Source organism: Manis pentadactyla, chromosome 16 (assembly GCF_030020395.1).
Source record: "Manis pentadactyla isolate mManPen7 chromosome 16, mManPen7.hap1, whole genome shotgun sequence".
NCBI classification, from domain to species: Eukaryota; Metazoa; Chordata; class Mammalia; order Pholidota; family Manidae; genus Manis; species Manis pentadactyla.
Genome location: NC_080034.1, coordinates 76,927,517 through 76,951,030, shown reverse-complemented (window position 1 = coordinate 76,951,030; position 23,514 = coordinate 76,927,517). Strand labels below are relative to the sequence as shown.

General features: G+C 44.3%; 1 protein-coding gene across 8 annotated transcripts in view; it reads left to right on the top strand.

Moving 5' to 3' along the window:
* The window catches only part of RNF144B (ring finger protein 144B), a 164,907-nt gene that overhangs the window by 122,016 nt on the left and 19,377 nt on the right, over positions 1-23,514 (top strand). For all 8 annotated transcript variants that reach the window (XM_057493984.1, XM_057493983.1, XM_057493985.1 and 5 more), the window contains 2 exons: positions 8,599-8,703; positions 18,068-18,128. In XM_057493984.1, coding sequence (XP_057349967.1) covers positions 8,599-8,703; positions 18,068-18,128 — 166 coding nt within the window. The remainder of the gene's footprint in view (positions 1-8,598; positions 8,704-18,067; positions 18,129-23,514) is intronic.

Below are 23,514 nucleotides of genomic sequence, written 5' to 3'. Positions count from 1 at the left end.
CAGTGCCCACAATTTCAAGTGCCCTTGTCCTGCCTTCTGTCCCTTGCTTCAGGGCTGTGGGCTCTGCCAGGGAACCACAGGCCGGCCTGGCTCAGCCGGGTCAGTGGCTTGCTGTCACCATGATTTGTGAACGATGGCAGGAGCCTTCTAGAGGTGCTATGAAGGAACTTTAAGGCTGGAATTTATGGTAATGTTAACAGAGTGAGTGGAGAGAGTGAGGTTGTTGGGGGTGAGTAATCACACACCCTAATTTTTAAATCCCAATTCTGATCACTGCTACAAGGTGACATGAGGGTGCCGGCAGTCATGGAAGGTTCTCAGCAGGTGGAGAAGTGCTCACACTTAGATGATTTTCAAGTTTCCTCATCAAGAGACGAGCTCGGGGCAGGAGCAAGGAGATCTCACAGGGCCTGGTGAGCAGGGGAAGGAGTTTGACGGGCGATCCGGATGAGATGCCGTTGTTGGAGGGTTGAGGCAGGAGAAGGAAGTCTACTTCGTATTTCAGAAGGATGTGTGAAGCACACCCCGGCCACGCCGAGCAGCACGTGCCCAGAGACCAGCGGGGCGGCTGGTGCAGGGCTCCTTGGGAGAGGGGGCGGTGACTTGAATTGCAGTGGGAGTGCTTAGATTTGGGACATGCTTTGGTTGAAGAGTTTAAGGGAAAGAGGGTGGCAGTGTTTTGGGGGTTTCTTGGCTAAGCAACTGGGTAATTGGTTCCATTTACTGAGATGGGGAAAGTCGGGGTGTGTGGGGAAACAGGCATGTCAATATGTTGTGGAAGGTGGACCCAAAGCTCTGTTAGGTCTGAGGCTGTGGGCAGGTGGCGAGCTGAAGTCCGGCAGGCGTCTGTAGACTGCAGGGTAAGGGAGCACACAGTGTCGTAGAGGACTCCCAGGTTTTGGGTGTGCACCCGGGTGGTTGGAGACGTCACTCACAGAGCCAGGAAATCACAGGACGGGAACAGTATTCGAGGAGAGGATCATGCATTCAGTCTGTGTTTGTTGACTGGGAGGTCCTCTTGAGCTGTTTCAGGGTGAGTGTGCTCAGCCTGCTGTTTGTTGTCCAGGTCTGGAGCACAGAAGGGGAGGTCCGGCCTGGAAGGAGAGGCCTGGGATCCGCTGACTTACTGGTTGACATTCAACCAGGAAAACACGAAATCGCTCCAGGTCTTTCAAAAGCGGAAGTTTAATACAGGCAATTGGTCATAAAGGTGCTGAAGACTGAGAAGCCAAAAAGGGTGGTGAAGCACCCCAATATTAACAACAGGGAGCCACTACTACCCTGGGGTCTGGAGGGGACAATAGGAAGAAAGTATTGCCAGAACCCCAAAGTCGGAGCTCTCCGATGAGAGCTAGAGCTGCCATGGGAGCTGCGAGCACGGGGAAGGGTCTGGCCGGCAGGAGGGGGCACTGCGGCCACCGTCAGAGGTCAGTACTGGAAGCAGAGGAGTGGGGGCAGGGGACTGCCCCGGTGCCTCCCCCCTCCCCCTCTCCGGTCTCCCGGAACCTGGGCGATACATGGCCTGCATGCCAGAGCAGGGGAGTGGGGCCGGACCTGGGAGCAAGCCCGAGTGGCCGCTGAGGAGGTGTAATGAGAGATTAGACCCCGTCCTGACAGCCCAGCATACGAACAGTTGAGGAGAGGCAAATGAAAGAGACTGAGAAGGCATGGCCAGAGACGAGGGGTGAGCGTCAGAGAAGTGCGGGGTCTGAAGGCCAGGGAGGAGACAGTGGCAAGGAAATGGGGGTGCTTAGCTGAGAGGGAGGAAGGAAGGACGGAAGCGTGTGTTGGGTTCAGTGACATGGAGAAGCCTGGTGGTGGCACACAGCCCGGTAAGCTGGGGCGGGGGACAGCGATGGGTTGCTGACGGAGGCGGACGTGGAGGCAACGTCTCTTTCTAACATCCGACTGAAAAAAGGAGAGGAAGGCAGGCGGTGTGCAGCTATTAGAGAAGCGGTGTAGGGCTGTTTTCCTTTGCTCTTTTATTATTGTTTTTCCTTAATCAGGATATTTTTGGACATGTTTAACTGCTGAAGAAGGACCCATACATAGGGAAAAATTCAAGACATAAGAAAGAAGCTAGATAATAGGGTAAATTTCTGGAAAGGCAGGAGGGAATGGGAACCAGCAGATAGTGGAGTTGGAAGGTGGGCTTGGCTCCTGTATGTCAGAGGAGGGGAGAAGGGGGGACGCAGGCCGGTCGGCAGGGAGGGTTGTTAACAACTAACGAATCAGTTGTTGATGTCTGGTGCTACGTAAGGCGGTGACGGGAACACTGGCAAGTCAGGAGAACTGGGGGCCGAGGGGTGGGTGTGTAGCTGATAAGATTCTCTTTGGATGCCCTGATGTTCTCATAGGCCTCCAGGGAGAATGCCTGACCACGCCCCGCTGCCATGGGGAGGCCCAGTGTTCTCTTCTTGATGGGTTTCTAGGGATTCCTTTTGAAGGGGACATAACTGGAATCCCAGCACTGAGCTGTTTTAAAAATACTGCATTCTTAGGGCAAATTCCTAGGAGTAGAATTTCTGGGTCAAACGGTATTTCTATTTTTAGTTTTTTGAGGAACCTCCATACTGCTTTCCACAGCGGTTGAACTAGTTTACATTCCCCCCAGCAGTGTAGGAGGGTTCCCCTTTCTCCTCATCCTCACCAACATCTGTTGTTGTGTGTCTTCTGGATGGTGGTGATCCTAACTGGTGTGAGGTGATATCTCATTGTAGTTTTAATTTGCGTTTCTCTGACCACAAGCGATGTGGAGCGTCTTTTCATGTGCCTGTTGGCCATCTGAATTTCTTCTTTGGAGAACTGTCTGTTCAGATGCTCTGCCCATTTTTTTGATTGGATTATTTGCTTTTTGTTTGTTGAGGTGCATGAGCTCTTTATATAATTTGGATGTCAACCCCTTATCAGGTATGTCATTTATGAATATATTCTCCCATACTGTAGGATGTCTTTTTGTCCTATTGATGGTGTCCCTTGCTGTACAGAAGCTTTTCAGCTTAACATAGTCCCACTTGTTCATTTTTGCTATTGTTTCCCTTGCCTGGGGAGATATGTTCATGAAGAAGTTGCTCATGTTTATGTCCAAGAGATTTTTGCCAATGTTTTTTCCTAAGAGTTTATGGTTTCATGACTTACATTCAGGTCTTTGGTCCATTTTGAGTTTACTTTTATGTGTGGGGTTAGACAGTGATCCAGTTTCATTCTCTTACATGTAGCTGTCCAGTTTTGCCAGCACCATCTGTTGAAGAGACTGTCATTTCCCCATTGTATGTCCATGGCTCCTTTTTCATATATTAATTGACCATATATGTTTGGGTTAATGTCTGGAGTCTCTATTCTGTTCCACTGGTCTGTGGCTCTGTTCTTGTGCCATTAGCAAACTGTCTTGATTACTGTGGCTTTGTAGTAGAACTTAAAGTTGGGGAGCGAGATCCCCCCCACTTTATTCTTCCTTCTCAGGATTGCTTTGGCTATTTGGGGTTTTTGGTGTTTCCATATGAATTTTAGAACTATTTGCTCTAGTTCATTGAAGAATGCTGTTGGTATTTTGATAGAGATTGCATTGAATCTGTAGACTGCTTTACGCAGGATGGCCATGTTGACAGTATTAACTCTTCCTACCCATGAGCACGGGGTGCGTTTCCGTTCATTGGTTGCCTGCCCACTTGCTCTTTACCATGAGTCTCTGGGTTTGGTGTGTTTCCATGAACAGGTGGTAACTCGGTGACCTTGTCACTTTTCTCTGTTGGAGTCACTGAAAGTCCGGCACAGCGTTCGCCGGGCCCAGATACTTGTGCACTTCCATCTGCCTGGGCGGTGAGGGTGTTCCTGTGGCCAAGCGGGCCTGCACCACAGACCCCAGTGCCCGTGTGACACTGAGTGGGAAGGAAAAGATGGTCCAACACATGCTTTTATTAATATCATTAAGTGAATGTAAAATGGGGAAGAGCCTTGTCATAGAGAACTCGCGGGCTCCCAAGAATACACCTTTGCACCCAGTTTGAAAAGTCAGTGTGCCAGCCGGGCCTCAGGGTGCCGTGGGAGCAGGTGGGCAGCATGCCGGCCCCGGGACAAGGTGAGGAAGGCATTCATTGTTCATTAGAGAAGCTCGAGGCTGAGAGCTGCAGAACTGAGGCCTCTTTTGAGCCATACTTAGGACTTCTTGTTTGAGTTGGGGCTGCTGCTTGGTCAGCCGGTACCAGGTTTCCTGTTGGTCCTCTGATCTCTGTGGTTGGCAGAGGGCTGTGAAGGTGATTCCCGTCACCTGTAATGCCATATTTGTGCAAGTCAAGGTTTCTGAAAGTGGTTTTAGAAGAAAAAGTTTTAGGCTTATACTCTATGGGGAACTGACTGCCTGGCTGTAGTTGTTGATTTGTTTGGATTTTTTCAAGCCATTATACATTTGCAAACCAGGAGGCTTTGGGTGTGTTAAAATGCTTTTGAACTGGGAGAGACACCATCTTGAGTTGTATTAATAATTTAACTCAACAGCATCCAGTAAAGAAAGCCAGATTCATGTTTATTCTTTATTCTTGGACCATGTGTAGAGCTCATAGTCGGAGCTGGCCTGAACGGAATATTGGCCTCAATATGAGATGTGATTTGAGCTCACTTGAGACCTGGTGATATGGTCGTATCCTGAGGCAGAGAAGTGTTGGTCTACGTCTTATTAAATATCCATGTTCGTGGGCAGCACTATATTGGGAAAAATCAAAACACACTCAAGGCCTGTCAAGATTTTGGCCTGTCAGTACTTTCCCATCACCACCGTCTCTATGCATGTCTGAGCTTAAGGATGAGAAGCCTTAGCCAATAGTTTGCCAGCTCAGCTTCACGCCAGGGGGCTGCCAGTTTTAGTTTAGTACCTGCATCCAGAAGCATCCACGATCCTGGGGACCACTTTAAACTTTCAGCTAATGCACTTATTACCTGCGCCCTCCCAACAATACCTGTTCTCCTCCCACATCCGCTTCTCCCTCATGAGACTGACCTCCGGGGCTCAGATCTCTTTGGGGTCTGTCATTTCTGCCCATAGTTCAGAAACATCTATTCCATTTGTCAGTTCTACTTAACTTTTGCATGCCTCTTTCTACTCTTTGGAGTATTTTCACATATGGGCCCTCATGGAGGACCTCCGTTTTTCCTGAGAGTGGGCAAAGCAGGTGGTATTGTCCCATTTTATACCTGAGAGCTGTAGCTAAGGAGGTTAACGACTGCCTGCGGTGCAGATGAGACTTGAGAGCTCACACCTCAGGTTTGATCATTAGAATCCAGTCCCACTGACTATTCGTTGAAATGCTTTTTTTCTTAGAAAAAAACCTTTAAGGTATTATCTATTGACAGAGAATGAGCAACTGTGCATAAACATATGTATGTATATATGTATGTATATTTGTGTTGGTTGTTCTTGGGTGGATTCGAAGGAACTTTGTCTGAATGTTGTGGCCATTATTGCCTTGTCCCCCTAACACATGAGAACACCTTATGAAGGCCCTAGTTATTGCTTCTTATTGAATTTTCAAGTACCTTGAAAGATTCGCTTTCAAGTTGGTTCCAAAGTTGGTACTTTGGAAATAACATCCCTGAAAGGGGTCCAGGAGAACCTCCTTTCTGGGGCAGATCCCATTGTGCGTAATTCATAGGCTCTCGGTGTTGGAAGACATGAGGCAAATCATCTGGTTCACCAGATGTTTGGTGGTTAAATCCTTGGTTAGATCCCATCTGAATCCTTGAGGGCTGTGGAGTGATTTTGAGGAACAATCATACTACTATATGTGATCCTTCATCGCCTAAAAATGTTTCTATGTTCTTCTTAACTAATAGGTGAAATGTTGACTATTCAAAAGAAAAAACTCTGTCTTTTTTTGGTCATCAGGATTTTGGAAAGGTGCTGTTTGAAACATTTCCTTTAGAATTTCTTAGCTGTTATGAAGATTACCTATTAGGCATCTGTTTGATGCTATTGTTGAATGGAATGCATTTTTTGTGTGTGACTAAATGATGGTAGTTTTCTGTCTTCTCTTTCTGTGTTGCACTGTGTTTATTTACAAGATAGATGCCAGTTTCTTCCAGAATTGGTAAGCATTTACCTGTTTGGTTGTATGTCCTGCACAGGGATTCATGAATGTCTTCAGCTCTGTTGTGCTTTAGTCCGAAGCACTGAAGAAGAGAGGGAGGGCTAGAGGTTAGATTGGTAGTGAAAGCTAATGGAAGACGTACAGGGAATCCTTCAAGGTACTTGAAAATTCAATAAGAAGCAGTAACTAGGGCCAGCTGTTTTCCCTCTTTGCCTGTGAATAGAAATACCTGCCCATCGTGATGGAGTGTCAGGTGCCTGAGTTACTTCATCACTTACAAATCTCTATCTTGAATGAGCGTTTCTTAGATTTTTTTTTTAAAGGGCATCTAGGGCATACACGCTTACCCCCTGCAGTCAGTGGTACAGCTCTAACATGGCTCCTAAAATCATGGGTCACATATTATTGTGGCCAGGAGTGTCCTTTTGGGGAGCTTCATGTTCACTGGGTTTATGCATTGCGGTTTCAGGTTCCTGAAGAACATGACTTAGCACACAGAATATCCATCGTAAACTCTTGGGAAAGAGTAGATTTCAATGTTACAAATTTGCAATGTAAGTTGAAATGAATGTTTTGCCTATAAAGATTCACATAATCTGTTCAGTTCCTATTTCAGCTTTTTCTGTAGATGCAAGTATTTCTGAGGAAAGGCTTGAAAGGGGTGTGTGTGGTGTTCTGCCAGTTTCTGTTCTGTTCAGGAGCTTCTCTACCCCGAGTGCTTTAACTGGTTCCCTGGAGGGAGGGACGAAAGGATAATCAGAAGTCAAAAGATGAACATTTCCCCACAAAGTTTTTGATGGAAGTCTAAGAGCAGGTAAAGGGGAATAGAAATATGACCAAGTATTCTGCAATTTGCAGATTTTCAAAGGGCTTCCCTGTACAGAACAGGTATTATTGTCCCCATTTTAATTATTATTTTTATTATTTTATTATTGTTATTGCCCCCATTAGAAATTAAGGGAAGAAAGTCTGGGTCACTATAAAAGAGTATCTTTTATTTTCCAGTTCATGCTAAGCCATCTTTTATTCCCCAATTCATACTAAATCATGAGCATTTTCCCGTGTCTTTAAACTAAATATCATTTGACAATATTTTTCATGATTCTTCAACATTCCATTGCATGAATTTAGCATAGTTTATTTATGTGTTCTTCTATTTTGGATATTTAGGTTATTTTCTAGTTTTTCTCTGTGAACGTCATGGAAAAAAAATTGACTCTGAGAGGAAATTATTGAGAACTGGAGGAGCTAGACATTTGGTTTAAATGGTTTGCCTTTGTGATTGATCAGTACATGCAATAATTTCAATCAGATAAATTCATGATTTTTTTCTGAAAGAAGGCAATTTTTATTTTCAGATGGGGAAAATGAAAAAGGTGGCCAATAAAGGAATAGATTTCACAATTCTGTCATCGGTATTCTGACCATATAATTTATTTGATAGTTAAGCTTTTATAAAAGGTTGGTGCAATGGCAGTATTTTTAATGTAGCAGGTTGATGCGTAAATGTATAAATTTAAGAAGTCCAAATTCAGTTACACATAATGGTCTCTTTGTAAGGCTCTTCATTCATTGACTAGCTTGGGTTTTTTGGGGTGTTCCCCTCAGATATTTGAGCCTGACTTTTTTCCGTCATGCATATAGAAAAGAGTTCACCAGTTATCACATCAGTAAGATGTGAGGAGCCAGCTTTTGGAGCTCTTAAGAGTTCGACCTTCTGGAACTGTGGCTGTACATTTTCTGTGGGCATGTGGGATGCGAAGGGAGGGCAGGCGGTGTCCGTGATGCTCTCAGTCTGACTCCCGTCTCCCCCATGGCCTGGGATCCGGGTGCAGCAGGCAGCCAGCAGACCATGTCTGTCCTTGGAGTTCTGCTTTTCTTCTCTCTGCATTTCTTTTTTTCCATCCAGTTCTTTCTTTCCCCTGGTTCTGCTCAAACTTCCCCATCACAGCATTCACTAACGCCCATAGTTTTGGGAAGGTCACAGTCTCCCAAGTTGTCTTTGACATTTTTTCCTGGAGTATTTGTGGTTAAGAGTGTTTTAAGTAAGTCAGTGTCTTAATGTTAGTTTGATTCTCTGTGGCTAGCTCAGCATGAAGTCACAGAGTTCTACTTTTGGGCAGACTTTGAGGGAAAGGACCACTAGGTAAAAATGGAGCTGGGAAATCACATAAATTTTAAAAAAAGTAAAAGAAAGGCCTTTGCTATTAGTGCAAAAGAGTGTCTCTTCTTTTTCCAGTCTATGGTGGATAAAATGTGTGCACGTTCAGGAATTTGACCTGTTGCCTTGGGTAAACTCCCTCTTCCCAGGGTGAAGGCATACATTGTCAGCCGCCTGCCTTTGCACTCTTTCCAGAGTGACGGCTCTTCGTGTTCACATGTGTGACAACTTGGGCTTCCTGAGTACAAGAGCCCTAGGATGGCCGGTTAAGGAAGAGGAGGCAGGGGTGGTTATGTAGCCTTTGTGCTTTGGTAACGCAGTGGGTGATTGTCTGTCTTTTTTCTTCTTAACTTCTAGTGCCTGAGACAGTACATGCAGCTGGCGATCCGAGAAGGATGTGGGTCGCCCATCACTTGCCCCGACATGGTGTGCCTAAACCACGGGACCCTGCGGGAAGCCGAGGTATGGATGAGTGCCACGGTCTTCCCCTTTCCTGCTGGCATGATTTCCTAGGACCTTGACTCGCGTTGTTCCCTACCAGGGAGTCTAGAAACAAAGCCCAGAGGTGCATGTTTAAAGGGGTGCTCTATTGCTATGTGCCTGTGGATTCTTTATCCAAACTGTTAAAGCTGCTCCTTCCCTTGGCTCTGTTCATAAATTCAGTCTGAGTGTTGAGGAAGCCCTAGAATGGGCAAGGTGCTAGAAGTCAGATTTACCATATGTGAGGTTGGGAGGCTGAATCACGAGTGGTCTTGTGATACTTGAACACTGTAAAGATGAACAGCTGACCGATTAGCTGCAGCTGTGGACAGCATAAGCTACTGTGGTTCTGCAAAGGTGGCCTGAGCCGAACCATTTCCAAAGAACAGGGAAAGGCCTTTCGTTTGATCTTTATCAGGCATCAGAAATGTCTTTTTGAGTGAGTTCTTCTTCCATTTTCTTCAGGTTGTGATAGATTTCTTTCCTTTGTTCCTTTGATCTCTGATTAGTAGCCTGTCCTTACATTTGCTTTTAATCTTCAGATCCTGCTCACTTGAAATCAGAAGATGACCAACTCTTGTCCCATTCTTAGGGAGTTTGTAAGCTCTGAGAGAGGCTCCCCAAAAACAGAGGGAGTGAGTTATTCATTCGAGAGTACTTGCTGCGTGTCCGGCGCACTTCCAGTCGCTTTCATGCCAGTATACTATCAATCCTTTCAGCAAACTGAGGAGGCTGAGGCCCAGAGGACTTAAGTAAGTGGCCCAAAGTGCATACCTGAAAAGTAGAAGAGCTAGCATCTAACCCAGCCTTTCTGACCTCCATGATTACACGGCTTGTAGAGCAGGACTAGGTAGGTAGATGGAATGGCTGATAAAGGACCTGATAATTGGCAGTTCAGTAGTGTAGATGTGTGTGTGTATGTGTACATAGATGTGTGTTTTTATGTAAACACATGCCTTGTTTACAAACATATATGCTTTTACATATATATCGTTTGCTTTGTAATCAAAGCAACTAGGAAGATGTTGTAGACCATGTCTAAGTGGTCTGCATCTGGGTGTCCTGCGCTCAGTTTACGGAATATCAGTTCACGGGTAGAAGTGGGTTGAAGTGTTTTCTAGGGAGGATTAAAAGGAATACATAATGATTTAGAAGTGCTTCATTTGAGGGAAATAATGAAATAATTGAAAATATTTTTGATGAAAAATACTGAGTATATAAATCCTGTGGTGAGAATATCATGTACTTTTCTGTGAGTAACTGGTAGGAGGAGATGAAAGTGGAAAAAGATCAAATGAGCTGCCAAGAGTACTATTGATCTGTGCACCTTGGGAATGGTTTTTAAAACAAGACTCATATTCAGGAGCATCTTTTTATGCACAGTCCTCCTGGGAAAGATGCTTCCATTCAACTTGCTTCTCTGATGTCTGACCAGTCAGCAAAAGTGTTTTCAGTGCCCACGTGTGCCGGGTCTCATTCCAGGCCAGGCCAGGGAGGCGAATAAGACGGGCCCCGTGCTGCCCCCCTGGAACATCTGATCTAACAGAGAGACGTGAAGCTGACAGTGAGGCAGATAATTATGAAAGTGAAAAGCCTGAGATGGAGCAGGCAGCAAGAACTGTGTCTGGCATGAAATCTGATTTAATTCATGTCTGCAAAATCTCTTAATCATAAATGAAATAAACAGTTTGGTTAAGTTTCAAAACAAGCCACTGGAATTAATTGCAGTCCCATTTCTAGACCTGTGCCGTCCAGTCCATCCAGTAGCTACTGGCCACGTGTGGGTGTTTACATTTAAATTAATTAGAATTAAAATCAAAAGTTAATCCCTTTGGTTGCGCTGGTCACATTTGAAGAGCCCAGTAGCCACACGTGCCTAGTGTCTCCCGGATCGGACTGCACAGCACAGAACAGCTCCATCACTGCAGAAAGTTCAGCTGCGGAGTGTTGTGGACTTTTAAAGGACAGTAACCATTAGCCATGGGCACTGTGGACGTCACGTGTTAGGGCTGATGTGTCCAGACAAGTGAGTGAAGACAGGCCATGGTCTGCCTCACAGTCCTCTAGAGGAGAGTTTAGCCTTTCTGATTTTCTTAGTATAGACGTTTTCTTTTCGTGTCTCCCCGTAGTTTTCCCCTCCTTCTTAACCCTGCGCTGCCGCACTGTGCACATTCTCATTCACACTTTCCTAGTTCTGATTCCACGACTCAGTGTTAGTCTACAAGGTTTTACTATGGGCTGTCTTAAAACCAAACAAAGCTGTAATGGCTCTTAGGAATTACAAGGATATTTGAAAAAAACAGAGCAAAAACATATTCCAGACTGAACGTTGGTATTCCTTCAGATCTCCAAAGGGAGCGTTTCTGTGCTCGTCCGTCTTGCCAAGGGCCTGACCCAAGATGGGCGTGAACGTGCAGTCATCAGATGTTATTAACCAACTTGCCACTATTTTGATTTTTTTCAGTAAAAAATGTGGTGGTAGTGGTGGTGGTGGTGCTCGTGGTTTCCTCTCATTCTGAATTGAGACATGAATGGGAGGTCGTATTGGAGATGGCGGTAGCTTCATTGGTGCGTCTGGGGCTACTGCCTTCAAAGTAGGTGTCCCCCCACCGGGGCCTGGGGCTGGCCCGTCTTCCTGACTTCCCTCACACCAGCCTTCCCTCCTAGGTAGTTATTGTAACGCACGGCTCTGAACCTAGGTGTGAGGGACTGCACCCCAGTGGGGCTGCTCCACATGGTGCCTCACTGGATTCTGTCTCTGTGCCTACTTCTTCCACCTTTTAAAAAATGTTTAATTGTACAGATAACATATAAATATAGTTCACTTGTTAAAAATAATTCTGATTGAGGCTTGAGTTCCCTTTGTGCTGCTGTTATTTATATTACAATACGTGGGTCTTCGTCTTTCCTTGTCTTATAAAATGCAGAAAGTACATTTCTTTGCCTTCGGAGGACCCTGGGAATGTGAGCTCTTTCCTGTGCTCGCGGTCCTGCGCGGCCGTGGCTCATGCAGCTGGCCGGGCCCCGTACCTGCCCGCTGCCGGCTGCCTTCTCGGGGCTTCCACGGGGACTCAGCCGCGGCTCCGCCTCTTGACTTTTATTTATCAGGAAGAGCCTCGTTGATAGCAACGTAGTTAATGCCCAACTCAAGTACCAGTTGCTCATGTAGGAAAAGCAGCTCCCCTGCCCCGGCCAGGAAGCTGGTGGGAGGCAGGCAGGGGCTCCGCAGGACTGTGGCTCCGGGTACAGCCAGCGGGAGCCGGGGAAGAGGAAGGCTTCGTGCCCCGCATCAGCCGGCGCTTTCAGCTGCTGCTCTGCAGGCCTTTCTAAGGGACCTTATCCAGGAATCTCGTCCAACGTGGAACTGTGAAAGGCAGGGCACAGGGGGTCAGTACTTCAGGCAGGGTTCTTTCTGCAAGCCGGTAGCCCTGTTAAGAAGACAGAACCTAATTTAAGCGGGTCCCTTATGGTGCCGGGGAGGTGACATACCGTAGTTGCTGGGAGGGCCTGAACCGTTTGTCTGGGCCACGTAAGATTTGAGTGGCAAGAGCGTATCCACCATTACATGGCCTGAGAAATGAAACTTCCCGCTGCCAGCTGGCCGTGGGGGGCAGGGAGCGGCCTCACACCCGCTGGCCGTCCTCCCAAGTCCTGGGGCTCTGCTGACCAGCCTGCACTTTGCTGCCAGTGCCACGGCAGGCACCAGGCAAAGAATGGGTGCCCCTGCTCTTGCTAGGAACTGGGGCTCCAGAATTTCTGTAGGAAGGGGTTTCAGGTGGGGCTCTGTGCAGAGCTAGGGTAGAGGGATTGGGTGGGTGTGCTAAGGAATGTGAAGTGCATTTGCAAAGCCAACAGTTCTTAATCACATTGCATGTTGATTTAGGGTGGCTCTGATCAAGGCTGCTGGACCTGCAGGGACCCACATGTCCCCCGAGTCCCCCTCCGGCGCTGCCTGCACTTGCCATCTCCCTCTAGCACCCTTTCTTCCCTCTAATGGCAGAGGAAAGGTGAGGATGTTCAGCAGATGACCCGATTCCTGTCCCATGGTTGAAGGACCTGGCTGGGGGCTGCGTGTCCAGGAGTCTTTGGTGGCAACATGCGTCAGCTGGAGAGGAGTGAAACCTCAGTGGTGAAGGATGAAGGCGTCCACTACATCGATCTAATAGACATCTTTGACGTTCCCAACTGAATATTGTTTTTGAACGTATTTCAGACTTTGCTTTAAAACTGCATACAGGTGGAGAGTAATGTTTCTAAACTGCTTTTTAAACTCAGGGCCAGTAGGAGAAGACCAGCAGCAGTGGGGTGCAGGTGTCAGAAGGACGTGTGTGCGTGAGCCCAGGGTGAAGGGCATGGGGGGCGGCACGGGGAGATGTGACAGACAGCAGCACAGGCAGCCCCCTGCAGGGAGCTGTGGACAGGGTCCCCGGCCCTGGCATTCCAGGTCTCCCCACCTCCCCCCGTGCCGGTGGGCCGTCCTGCTGCCCCTCGTGATGAGGCCTCTGGTTTTCTCAGCCAGGTGGGACCTCTGGCCTGGCAGTGCGGTGGTGTGAGCTTGGCTGATGGTGCTCAGGTGAACGGGCCGTTTCCCTTTTTCTGTTGGGAGCTGCAGTTCTTGTTTTCTGGTTGCATAGGAAACACGGAAACACGAAACACGAAACACGAGCTCCTGGGTCAGTGAGATAAGACGCATGCCCACAGGCTAGTTCTGTTTCTCTAGCTGCTATTTTTGCGAGTTGCAGCACCTCAAAAATTCCCCAAACCTCTTAACATACTGTATAATCTGCTAGAGGCCAGCTCCACTTCAAACATACCCATCTGTTGTATTTTTTGTTCAGCCTGTTTCTTTAATTTTTAAAAACAGCAGTAGCCACAGTGTGGTTTAAAGGGCCAAGACTGAGTAAAGTCTGGCCTCTTTCTTTTTTTTCCTTCTGTGCTGATTTTCCAGGCCTGGGTAGGTAGTCCTGACATGAAGCAAATCTCTAGCTTCAGTGTTTTAACCACTTCCCTTTCCTAACTAGAAGACAGTACATACTGTATTTATCAATATGCCAGTCTTTGCATAAATGCTTCTGTGGCAAGCAGGTGCCATTGTTTGCCCCCATTTTTCTTTGCTTTCGTAAGGCTATTGTCAGTGTAGGTGGTGGTGAGCAGGGGGTGCCTCAGCTCTCATTCGTCTCCTTGTGGATGGTAGTTCTGTCCAGTCACCCGTTACGTGTAACAGTTACCCCCCCACGTGCATATATTCTGAATTGCCTGGTTATGCTCTGCTGTGGGGAGAATGGGGAAAGCAAAGACTTTCAACAGAAAGGGAACTTAGGAACTGGGTGTTTCATAAGTAACCCCAGGTTCATTTTTACCAGAAAAAAAAAACACAGTGATTGTAGGCAGTTAGCAGCTTTTTATTGTTATTGTTCTGATATTATTGTTCTTGTTCTGTTAAAATGAAACTAAATTTATTTTCTCTTTGAGTTACAATTTTTTTCTATTTGGAAAGAATTTCTAGAATAAGGATAAGGAAAAGTGGTCTTTCATGCTTAGATAGGAGGAGAGAGAAGTTTTTGTTTAATAAGTAGATTAGTAAGTATTTCAAAGAAGAAATAAAAACACACTTTAAATCAAGGTAGGGATTTTTTTTAGTAGTTGATCTGAGGGAAGGGGTCTCTTGATGATTGAAAAGATGCTAATGTTATATATAATATAATAATGCTAATAATTCTAAGATGATAATTAGAAATTTTGTTTCTGTTGCTTGAATATAGCTCTGATCACCAATGGATTAGAACCCTCAGAATAAAGTACCTATCAGTAGTCCATACTAACCTAAATAAATGAATGAACAAATATATAGGGGAGAAGCGTTCTTCCTCACAGTAGAATTTTAATTAACAAACAGACTGAACAATATAAATAGAAAACCGTCATTAAGTAAATGACATAGTAACAATTACCATAGGCAAGATCTGTCAATAGATACAAAATTAGTGGGCAAAGGTATGTTGGCAAACAGGATATTTGCAGAATCTTAAAATATCTTTCTGTGAGACACCAGTTTATTACAAAGGGGGGAGAGATCTGACATACAACATCTTAACCAAGTTAAAAAGTTATGGCCAGTATCACCAGGACTGAGACAGGCTGTCCCCAGGTACCTCCTGAGGGCCGAACATTACTTCTGTGATATTCTTGCCCAAACTGCACAACCTCGATGTAATCATGAGAAAGCATCAGACAAGCCCAAATTGGAAACATTGTACATAATAACCAGCCTGGACCCTTCCAACTTGTCACGGTCATGAAAGGCAGAGACAGACTAAGGAACCGCCACCGGAGGTAGAAGGCTAAGGGGACGTGGTGACCGGATGCAGGGCGATGCCCTGAACTGGATCCTTGACTCACAGAGAGAGACGTTAGTGGGGAATTTGTGAAATCTGAATAAGGCCTACAGATTGCTGAATTATTTCATATCAGTGTAAATTCCATTATTTTAATAATCAGCTATGGTGCTGGAAGGTTGTTAACATTAGGAGAAGTTGGGGTAATGGGATTTAGGAACTGTATACAATTTTTGCAACTTTTTGCAAGTCTAAGATCATTTCAAAATTAAGAAGTTAAAAAGGAATGTTCTGGTCGGATTTTGAACAATTTGGAATATCTTTGTGGGTAGGTAGAGGATATTGTTTACCACAAGACACCTCTTTATAATCTCTTATTAGTCTCCAGGATTTTCCATTTCACAATCAATTTTAGAGACCCTGCAATTTTTTTTAAAAAAAGGAGGGGCCCTTTAACCTGTGGCTTGACTGAACCTTCAATAATCATCGTAATGCATTTATTTCAGTTTTATAATTGCAAGAGACCTTCGGCAGTAGTCACATAGCTCCAGACGGTAGTGGGACCAGGAAGTGAATCCTTTGGACCACCTTTTCAAGCGGGTCTCGCTTTCCCTCATCTATAGCCAAAGGTGTAATAGAAACATGCCAAAAATTAGTCTAATCTGTGACATCTAACATATGATACGGTCCAGGAGTAGATTCTTTTTTAAATGTATGTATATTGATTGCCTTCTAAGTTTCCTGAGGGGCTTCTGCATCTCCTTGCCTCGTGGGTCCCCAGGCTTCCCGCCCGTGCCCCACCCACGGTGCACTGTCAGTGAGTCTGTGGGGAAGACACACACCCAAGTGGCTGGGCTGGGGAGGAGAATGGTGTGTTCTGGGGGTTACCTTTATTCCAGAAGGATCAAACAGAGTGAGAAATGGTAGAATTAACTTTCTGTGATCACAAACTTCAATAGAAAAGTGACTTGCCTTATTAAGGCTTAGTTCCATACAAACTTTTGACCTGTAAAATAATAACTAGGAAGAGTCAAAGTATAGTAAGGAAAGAATTATCAGAGATCTCTGACTTTCCTGTTGGCAGTCATGTGTGTTCTGATGAGATATGTCTTTCTAATGTGAAATTAAACATCCATCTCTACTGTTTACTGTTTTTACTGAATTAATTTCTGTCATTTTTCTCATTAGCATTTCATCTGTGTCTAAAATCTCTTACCTCCTGTTTCCTTTGTCTTCCATAAACCGCATTTGACTTAGCTGTTATATAAATTGCTTGTCACTGGAAATGTCAGGACTTCTGGGGGTTGACTTTGAGCGGTTTGAGGAAGGTCCTCATCAGTCCAGAACTATGTTAGGTTGGGGCAGGTAGAGGACAGCACTGTCTGTAGAATCAAAGGCCTCAAAAGCATTTCTTGGGGGAGGCGTTAAAATCTCTTTATAGAATATTACAGAGGTCTCTTGGGCCCAGAAGATATTCCCCAAGTCACCGTGGCCCCAAAGTGGAAGCAGTGTTAGATGATTCGTCCTCTGTCTGCAAGTGAGTCAAGGACGGAGTCAGGAACTGGTCTCCGATTCCTTACTGCCTCCCATCCCTTCCCTCACTGGCACCTTCTGTCCCCCGCTCGGCCTTTTATCTGAGGCACCTTTGTCTCTCAGGAAAGAGGTCCTGGCAGTATTATACAGATGAAAAAAACTGCCTCTCAGCATAGTAAGAGGCTAACCATACTTAAAAAAAAATTATGGTAGAATACACATCATATATAATTAACCATAATTTTTTTATAGTGATTGCCAGGGAACTTTCTTTTAAGGTGCCAGAGAAAATGCAAAATTTTTCTCCTAGTTGGAAAAATGTTGCCATAATTAAATGTATATGTTTGACTATACTCAGAGTGGAAAAGACTAAACTTGCCTGTTTTGTGATTCTTGATACAATTTAGCTAACTTAATTTAATTCATTTGCAAAAATAAACAAACTGAATTTTTTTTGGTGAGGGGGAGGAGGATTAGATTTTGAATGTCTTTTAAAATATATTATGTTTATTAAATACCATTTTTGCTCCTTATTTTTTTACTCCAGTATCCTGAAGCCAACTTCCTTCCATTAGTTGCAAGAACTTTCATCTGTATATATTTTGCTCCAAAAAAATTGTAATGCTTTAGAGTCAGAATTATCAAGGCTAAGACTGTGACCTGTGTCAACTTGCTAGATGTTTGGAAGCCTAGTATCAAATCCTTTGATTTTCTTTTTTCAGTTGAAAATCTTTTAAGTAATGTCAATATAGTTGATGTCAATGGAATTATTATTTATAGAATGCCAGTTTAAGACCAGTTAGCTTTTCCTGCCTTTGAAATGCAATTTAAAAATGATTAATCTGAAATGTCATTTGTTTGGGTATGAATCATTGTTTGCTAGTAAACCTTTAGTTCATATTTCCATTTGAAATGGAAATCAGAGCCTAGCCACAAGGAATATCTTAGGCATTTTTTTTCTGCCAGAGCATGGCTGGCAATGAGTGATCACCAAGGACTTTATGAAGTGATTTTTGTCTGAAGAAATGATCCTTACATGCCTTAGAAGGTACTACTGATAACTAATGAAGTTTTTATAATTCCTGAGGCACGTCTACCTGTCCTTAGTTTTTGAGGGTCCTCAAGCTACTGGGATAATCTTTTAAAAATTTCTTAAATGAATGTGGAGAAAAAAGGAGCATCTTTCATGTATGTGTACAAATAATTTGGGAAGCCCCAAAATTTGGTTGCCTGGTTGTAGTCTGTGCTGATAAAAGAATGGAAGGTGGTCGGTGAGATCTCTAACGTGTGCCTCGAGCCGTGGTGATTCCAGCCGTGGCAGAGGACTGGGCTGGTTCGGGGACTGCTGTGTGGATGGTGTAGAGAGAAAGAAGCTTGCAAACAACAGGTATAGAGAGGACCCAGTTTGCCGAGAAAGGCTGGTAGCTCTGGGCTCTGTGCTGACTGAAATCTCTTCTTTCCAATGTCTCTGGTTTCAGATTGCCTGTTTGGTTCCTGTGGATCAGTTTCAGCTTTATCAGCGGTTAAAATTTGAACGAGGTATGTATGTACTCTTCTCTTCATCCTGGCGGTGTATGTGGCTTCACGCGTGTCATCGTTACGCTGACCTGCCTGAGAGGGGAAGGCAGCCGTGGGCTGTCAGCAAGGCCATGAAGGCCCCCCCAAAGGGGGAGAGTGTGACTTCAACACAGAGCTTCAACTTCCTCAGCCACAGCCAGAAAAAAATGCAGACCAGCAGGAAATAGAACTTTCCTTATGTTGGTGTTTTGTATTTTTAATTTGGCTCATGTGAGAGAAGTTTTTCAAAAGTTGTGCAATTTCATAATAACAGTGAGACAGAACAAAGTGACCCTCAAAAATGGGCTTTACCGGCAGTTTTCCCAGTCTTGAAGATCACTTCAAAACATTAATCAGCCCAAATGCTTTTACTGCTCCTTATAATATTCACCATTAGTCTTTTGATACCACATTTGTGATCAGAGAGGTGTCTGAGTGTGTTGTTCCAATGCGATTTACATTGTCTTGGACTGATTTTCTTTTTGACTTTGGACATGGAGTAATTTTATAGCTTTTCTATGTATTCAGAAATTTTATCTATAGGGATTATTTTTTTACTTCTTTTGGCTTCGCATGCACTTCAGAATCCCTTTCCCTGCTGTCACACCCTGTAAATTCTTGATCAAAATGGTCTGTTTTTCCGTATCTGGGATGGAGAAAATTGTTTCGCCTAGAACTCATAGGTCTGGTGTAGACTCGTTGAGCATATAAAATAAGCTCTTATTACATACACTTTTCTGATTGCTAACTTTTGAATCTGGATTAATAAAATCCAGAGGTAAGGGTAGGGGAAAAATGAACACCCTCATCTATCATGTGCCAGTAATTCTGGCAACACAGTGACCTTTAGCTCATTGAATGTTTGCAATACACTGGCGGATAACCTCAGATGAGAAAAGAAGGAAGGCCGTGCAGAGCGTGGAAGGCGCGAGGGCGGGATGCTTGCAGGTGGTCACACGTGGTGCTCACTCCCTGGGGGAAGGCTCCTTCTCCTGCAGCTTGCTGGAAAGCAGGTGCCTTTCTCGTGGGTAGGTCATTTAACTGAATTTGTAAGGCTGATCTGTATTAAGGTGGGATTCACTAAACATATTCTTGGACTCGATGACTTAACTACACTTACCTTGTAGGAAGATGTAGATCAGAGGCTAGAACAGTGAGAATGTTGTTGAACATGGAATCAGATTTGACAGCCAGATGAGGTTTAGGTTTAGTGGATGAAGAGACTGCCTGAGGCATGTGTCTTGTGTGAATTCTAAGTTAAGTGGAGAAATTCATGGTGGGGTCGTCGGCATTGGCCCTCCCGAATCCATCCGTGTGGGCTGATTAGACTGAACGCCATGGCACCAGGGGCTGATTTATTGAATGTGATAGCCAAAGGTGGTGATGGTGCCAGGCATTTGCCCTGCCATGCTCCAACTTTACCCCAATATTCTCCATTATAAAAATAAGGTGCTATTAGAACTTAGGCATTCCATGAAGTTACCCTGTGATGAATGTGGCTCTTGGCTCGTGGGCTCTTACCTGGGGACAGTCAGAGGACTTAGGTTGGATTTCAGGCTTCTTTTTAAATGATGAGACCTGTAACTCTCGCCAGTCCTACGCAGTTGCCAGAGCTTGGCCCAATCATAGTGTTTCCTGGTGCCTCTGCACCCCTCCTCTCCCAGGACCACCAGCCTCCTCCCCAGCCATCCCTCTGCCCCACCTGGTACAGGTGTTCACATTTCACATTCCTCAGTGTTCACATTTCACAGACAGACTCATTAGGTACAAATCCTTTTTCTAATTAACTGGGCAAATTCTAATAGTACCAGGAATTAAAACTCTCTGTGGGTTGGCTCCCATTAATGAATGTAAATTTTCAGTGTATTTTTACAATAGTGGTTAAGAGCCTGGGTGGCAAGCAGGCTCCACCCTTTACTGGCTGTGTGACCTTGAACAGGTTGCTCAATTTCTGTACTTCAATTTCCTTATCTGCAAAATGAAGATAAGAATAGTCTGTATACCATGGGATTGGGATGAGTCTTAAATGAATTAATACGTGCAAAGCACTTCCTTGAGTGATTCCTGTGTCTCAGAGTCCCACGTATTAGCAGGTGTTTGTAATGAACACACTAATAAGAGTAGTACCTTTTATACTGAAGTATATTCAATATTCTCCTGTTCCCTTTCTCCAAGATGAGATACCATGACATTCTCTGTGATATATCCTCACACTGCAAGAGGGATTATGCCTGTCTCCTTCAGTGGGATTATGCCTGTCTCCTTGTCAGTGGGATTAGAACACTTGAAGTTAACTGGCCACGTTTTTTGTTTTTTGGTGTGTATAGTCTGTGAGCTTGGGTCCACCATGATGGTATCATGCAGAGGAGCTTCTCGGCCCAGAAATCCTCTGTACTCTCCTGTTCATTCTCCAGCCCCAGCAAGTAGTGACCTGTTTACCGTGCCTTCTCCACATGTCGCAGAGCTGGAGTCACACAGTACGCCGGCTTCTCAGATTGGCGTCTCTCACTTAGCAGCATGTTGGAACTGTGTCCAGAGCCACATCGCCTCCACAGGAAGCGTCCAGTCCCTTTGGCCAGGCTGCACATGGTGGTCATTGGCCAAGACTCTCACTCCTCCCCAGATGGGGCTTAGACAGATGTCCCCACACTTTGCTGAGTGCCTGGGACTTTCTGAGGTTCTTGAAGTGGGCAGCTCTCCTTCTGATGGGCTTATGTCTTCATTTGATGGGATAATATATTTGGTGTGGTTGCGGTCAAGTCAGGCAGGCTTGGAGCCAGTCTTTAGGTGGTCTTGCATCCATGCACTGTAAATTGATCAGATAGTTTTATTCATATATAGAATTAATTTTCTCACAAGTTCTAGGCAGATGTCCCACTGTAGATCCCATGAATTGACAGTTGATTTTATTATTCCTATTTTATAGATGAAGAAACTGAAAAGGCAGCAGTTGAGACTTGTCTAGGATCATAAAGATTATATCTAAGCTTCCTCACCTATAGAAATGTTTAAATTCTATAATTTTTTTATTGGGGTAAAATATATGTAACAAAATTTACCATCCCACCCATTTTAGGCTTACAATTCAGTGGCATTAAGAACATTCATGGTGCTATGCAACCATCACCACCATCTATTCCCAAAACATGTATCCCCCCAAACAGAAACTCAATGGCTATTTAAATCATAACTCCTGTTCCCTTCTTCCCCCAGCCCCAGATTAGTAGTCTGATCTGTTTTCTGTTGTGTGAATTTTCCTATTTTAGATATTTCATGTTAGTGGAAGAATCATGATATTTTCCTTTTATATCTGGCTTATTTCACTTAGTAAAATGCTTTGAAGGTTCATCCACGTTGTGTTATGTATCAGAGCTTCATTCCTTTTTATGGCTGAATAATATTCCATTGTATGTCTGCACCACCTGTGGCTTATCCAGCCTTCTGGGGATGGACAGTTGGATTGTTTCTACCGTTTTAGCTGTTATGAATAGTGCTGCAGTGATGCTGTGGTGCAGGTATCTGTTTGAGTCCCTGCTTGCAATTCTTCTGGGTTAATAGCTAAGCAGGGGAATTGCTGGGTCATACAGTAATTCCATGTTGAGCTTTGGAGAAACTGCCAAACTGTATAACTCTGTAATTTAATATAAATCTAATCATATGTTTTTATAGTTGTGTAGTATGGCAGTACATTAAATTTGAAAGTATTTTAAGTCTGGTGATGATTTGGTTCAATTCCCTGATTTTACAAAAAAAAGGAAACCGAGGCCCAGACACATTTTGATCTTAGGTGAGTTTGGAAGGCAGTTTGTAACTGTGCAGCTCTTCATTATAAATCATTCTTACTAGAAAATAGACATTCCAAGAGTAACTTTAAGTTAATACAGTGCAACATGGAATTTACTTGATTGGGATAATGTTTATCTGAATTGTCATCCCTTCTTTACATAATAGACCTCATGTCCATCTGAAACTCAAGAGTTACCAGCTGGGTGACTTTGAGGTCCATACCGTAAGAATGTGTTATGTGGAACTGTTCAGAAGGGTATCTTGAGATGCAGTAAATATTAATAGCACGAATAGGTTAAATGACTAATTGGCAGAAAGTGAAACTCATTGGCTGAGCCCTGAGACAGAATTGTAGAGATTGGTGTTGCCCTGAAAAAAATGCAGAATCAGATTAATGGCATCCCTATATCTTAGTTATGAGAACTATCATTAGTTTTGTCCAATTCTTACTGCCTACCCAGTTCTTTTCATTAGAACTAAACTAAAAGCTGTTTTTAGTTCGTCATCCTGTTCTGTCCTCTGCTTGATGTCACATTTATGATTAGCTTGCCTCTTATGTCTTTGTTTTCATCTAAGTCTTTGTGGGGAAAAGAATCTTTTGAATAGGAATAGGCCCAAGTTATCACTGTTTACACAAAGCAGAGAAACGCCATTTGGCATGGATTGGTCATTGTATGAATCCACTTTCCATCCGTCTGTGACTTTTCCTTTGGCCACTGCAGTGTTTGTGGCTTTCCCTCTCTGTGTCAGCCTTTCAGTGTTAACAAAGGAAAGGGGACACTACGCTTAGCATGTGTTCCCGATTACTGCTTCACTTTCTGCTGGTTCTCCAAGCACATGCCTGATGATTAATGCTAGGATTTTGCTTGTCTCTCATTTCCAGCATCTTCTTTTTCAAAATGGCTCTTTTGGAAATTGGGTTAAGATTATCCACCTCTGATTGTTAAGTAACTTTTCCTATTTTTTGTGATCCTGTTTGCCATCCAACAACTGCAGATTGCATCAGTTCTTGGTAGGTTAATGGGCCTGGTCTTAGACATTTGTATTGTCATATAGTCTGAGAAACTATTACAGATGGCTTAGTGCTGTGTGGTTCTCCTTTGTTAAAAAAAAGTAAAGTAGAACAGGAACTTGCTCTCCTGTGACCTGTTCACCCTACTCTCTTCCACTCTGGGTTCAGTGTGTACTTACTTATGCACGGAGCATCTGTTGTGTGCCATGCACAGTTCCAGATGCCACATTATGCTGTGGTTCTATCTCCCTTCGAAAGTCCTTTTGTTCACAGCATTTTTCACAAGCCTCCTTTCAGTGTGAGTCTCAACATTTGCGGTGTGGCTCTTTGGATTTCATCTTGTTCTTTCATTTGTCTGTGAGATGCTCCCACCCCATCTCTTCTTGTTTTTTAATGAAGTATCATTGATGTACAATATTATATTGCTTTCATGTGCACAAGTGATCTAACAATCACATACATTACAAAATGCTCACCATGCTCTGTGCACTTACCATCTGCCACCATACAAAGGTATTACAATATTATTGACTGTATTCCCTACGCCGTTTATTTCATTCCCGTGACATC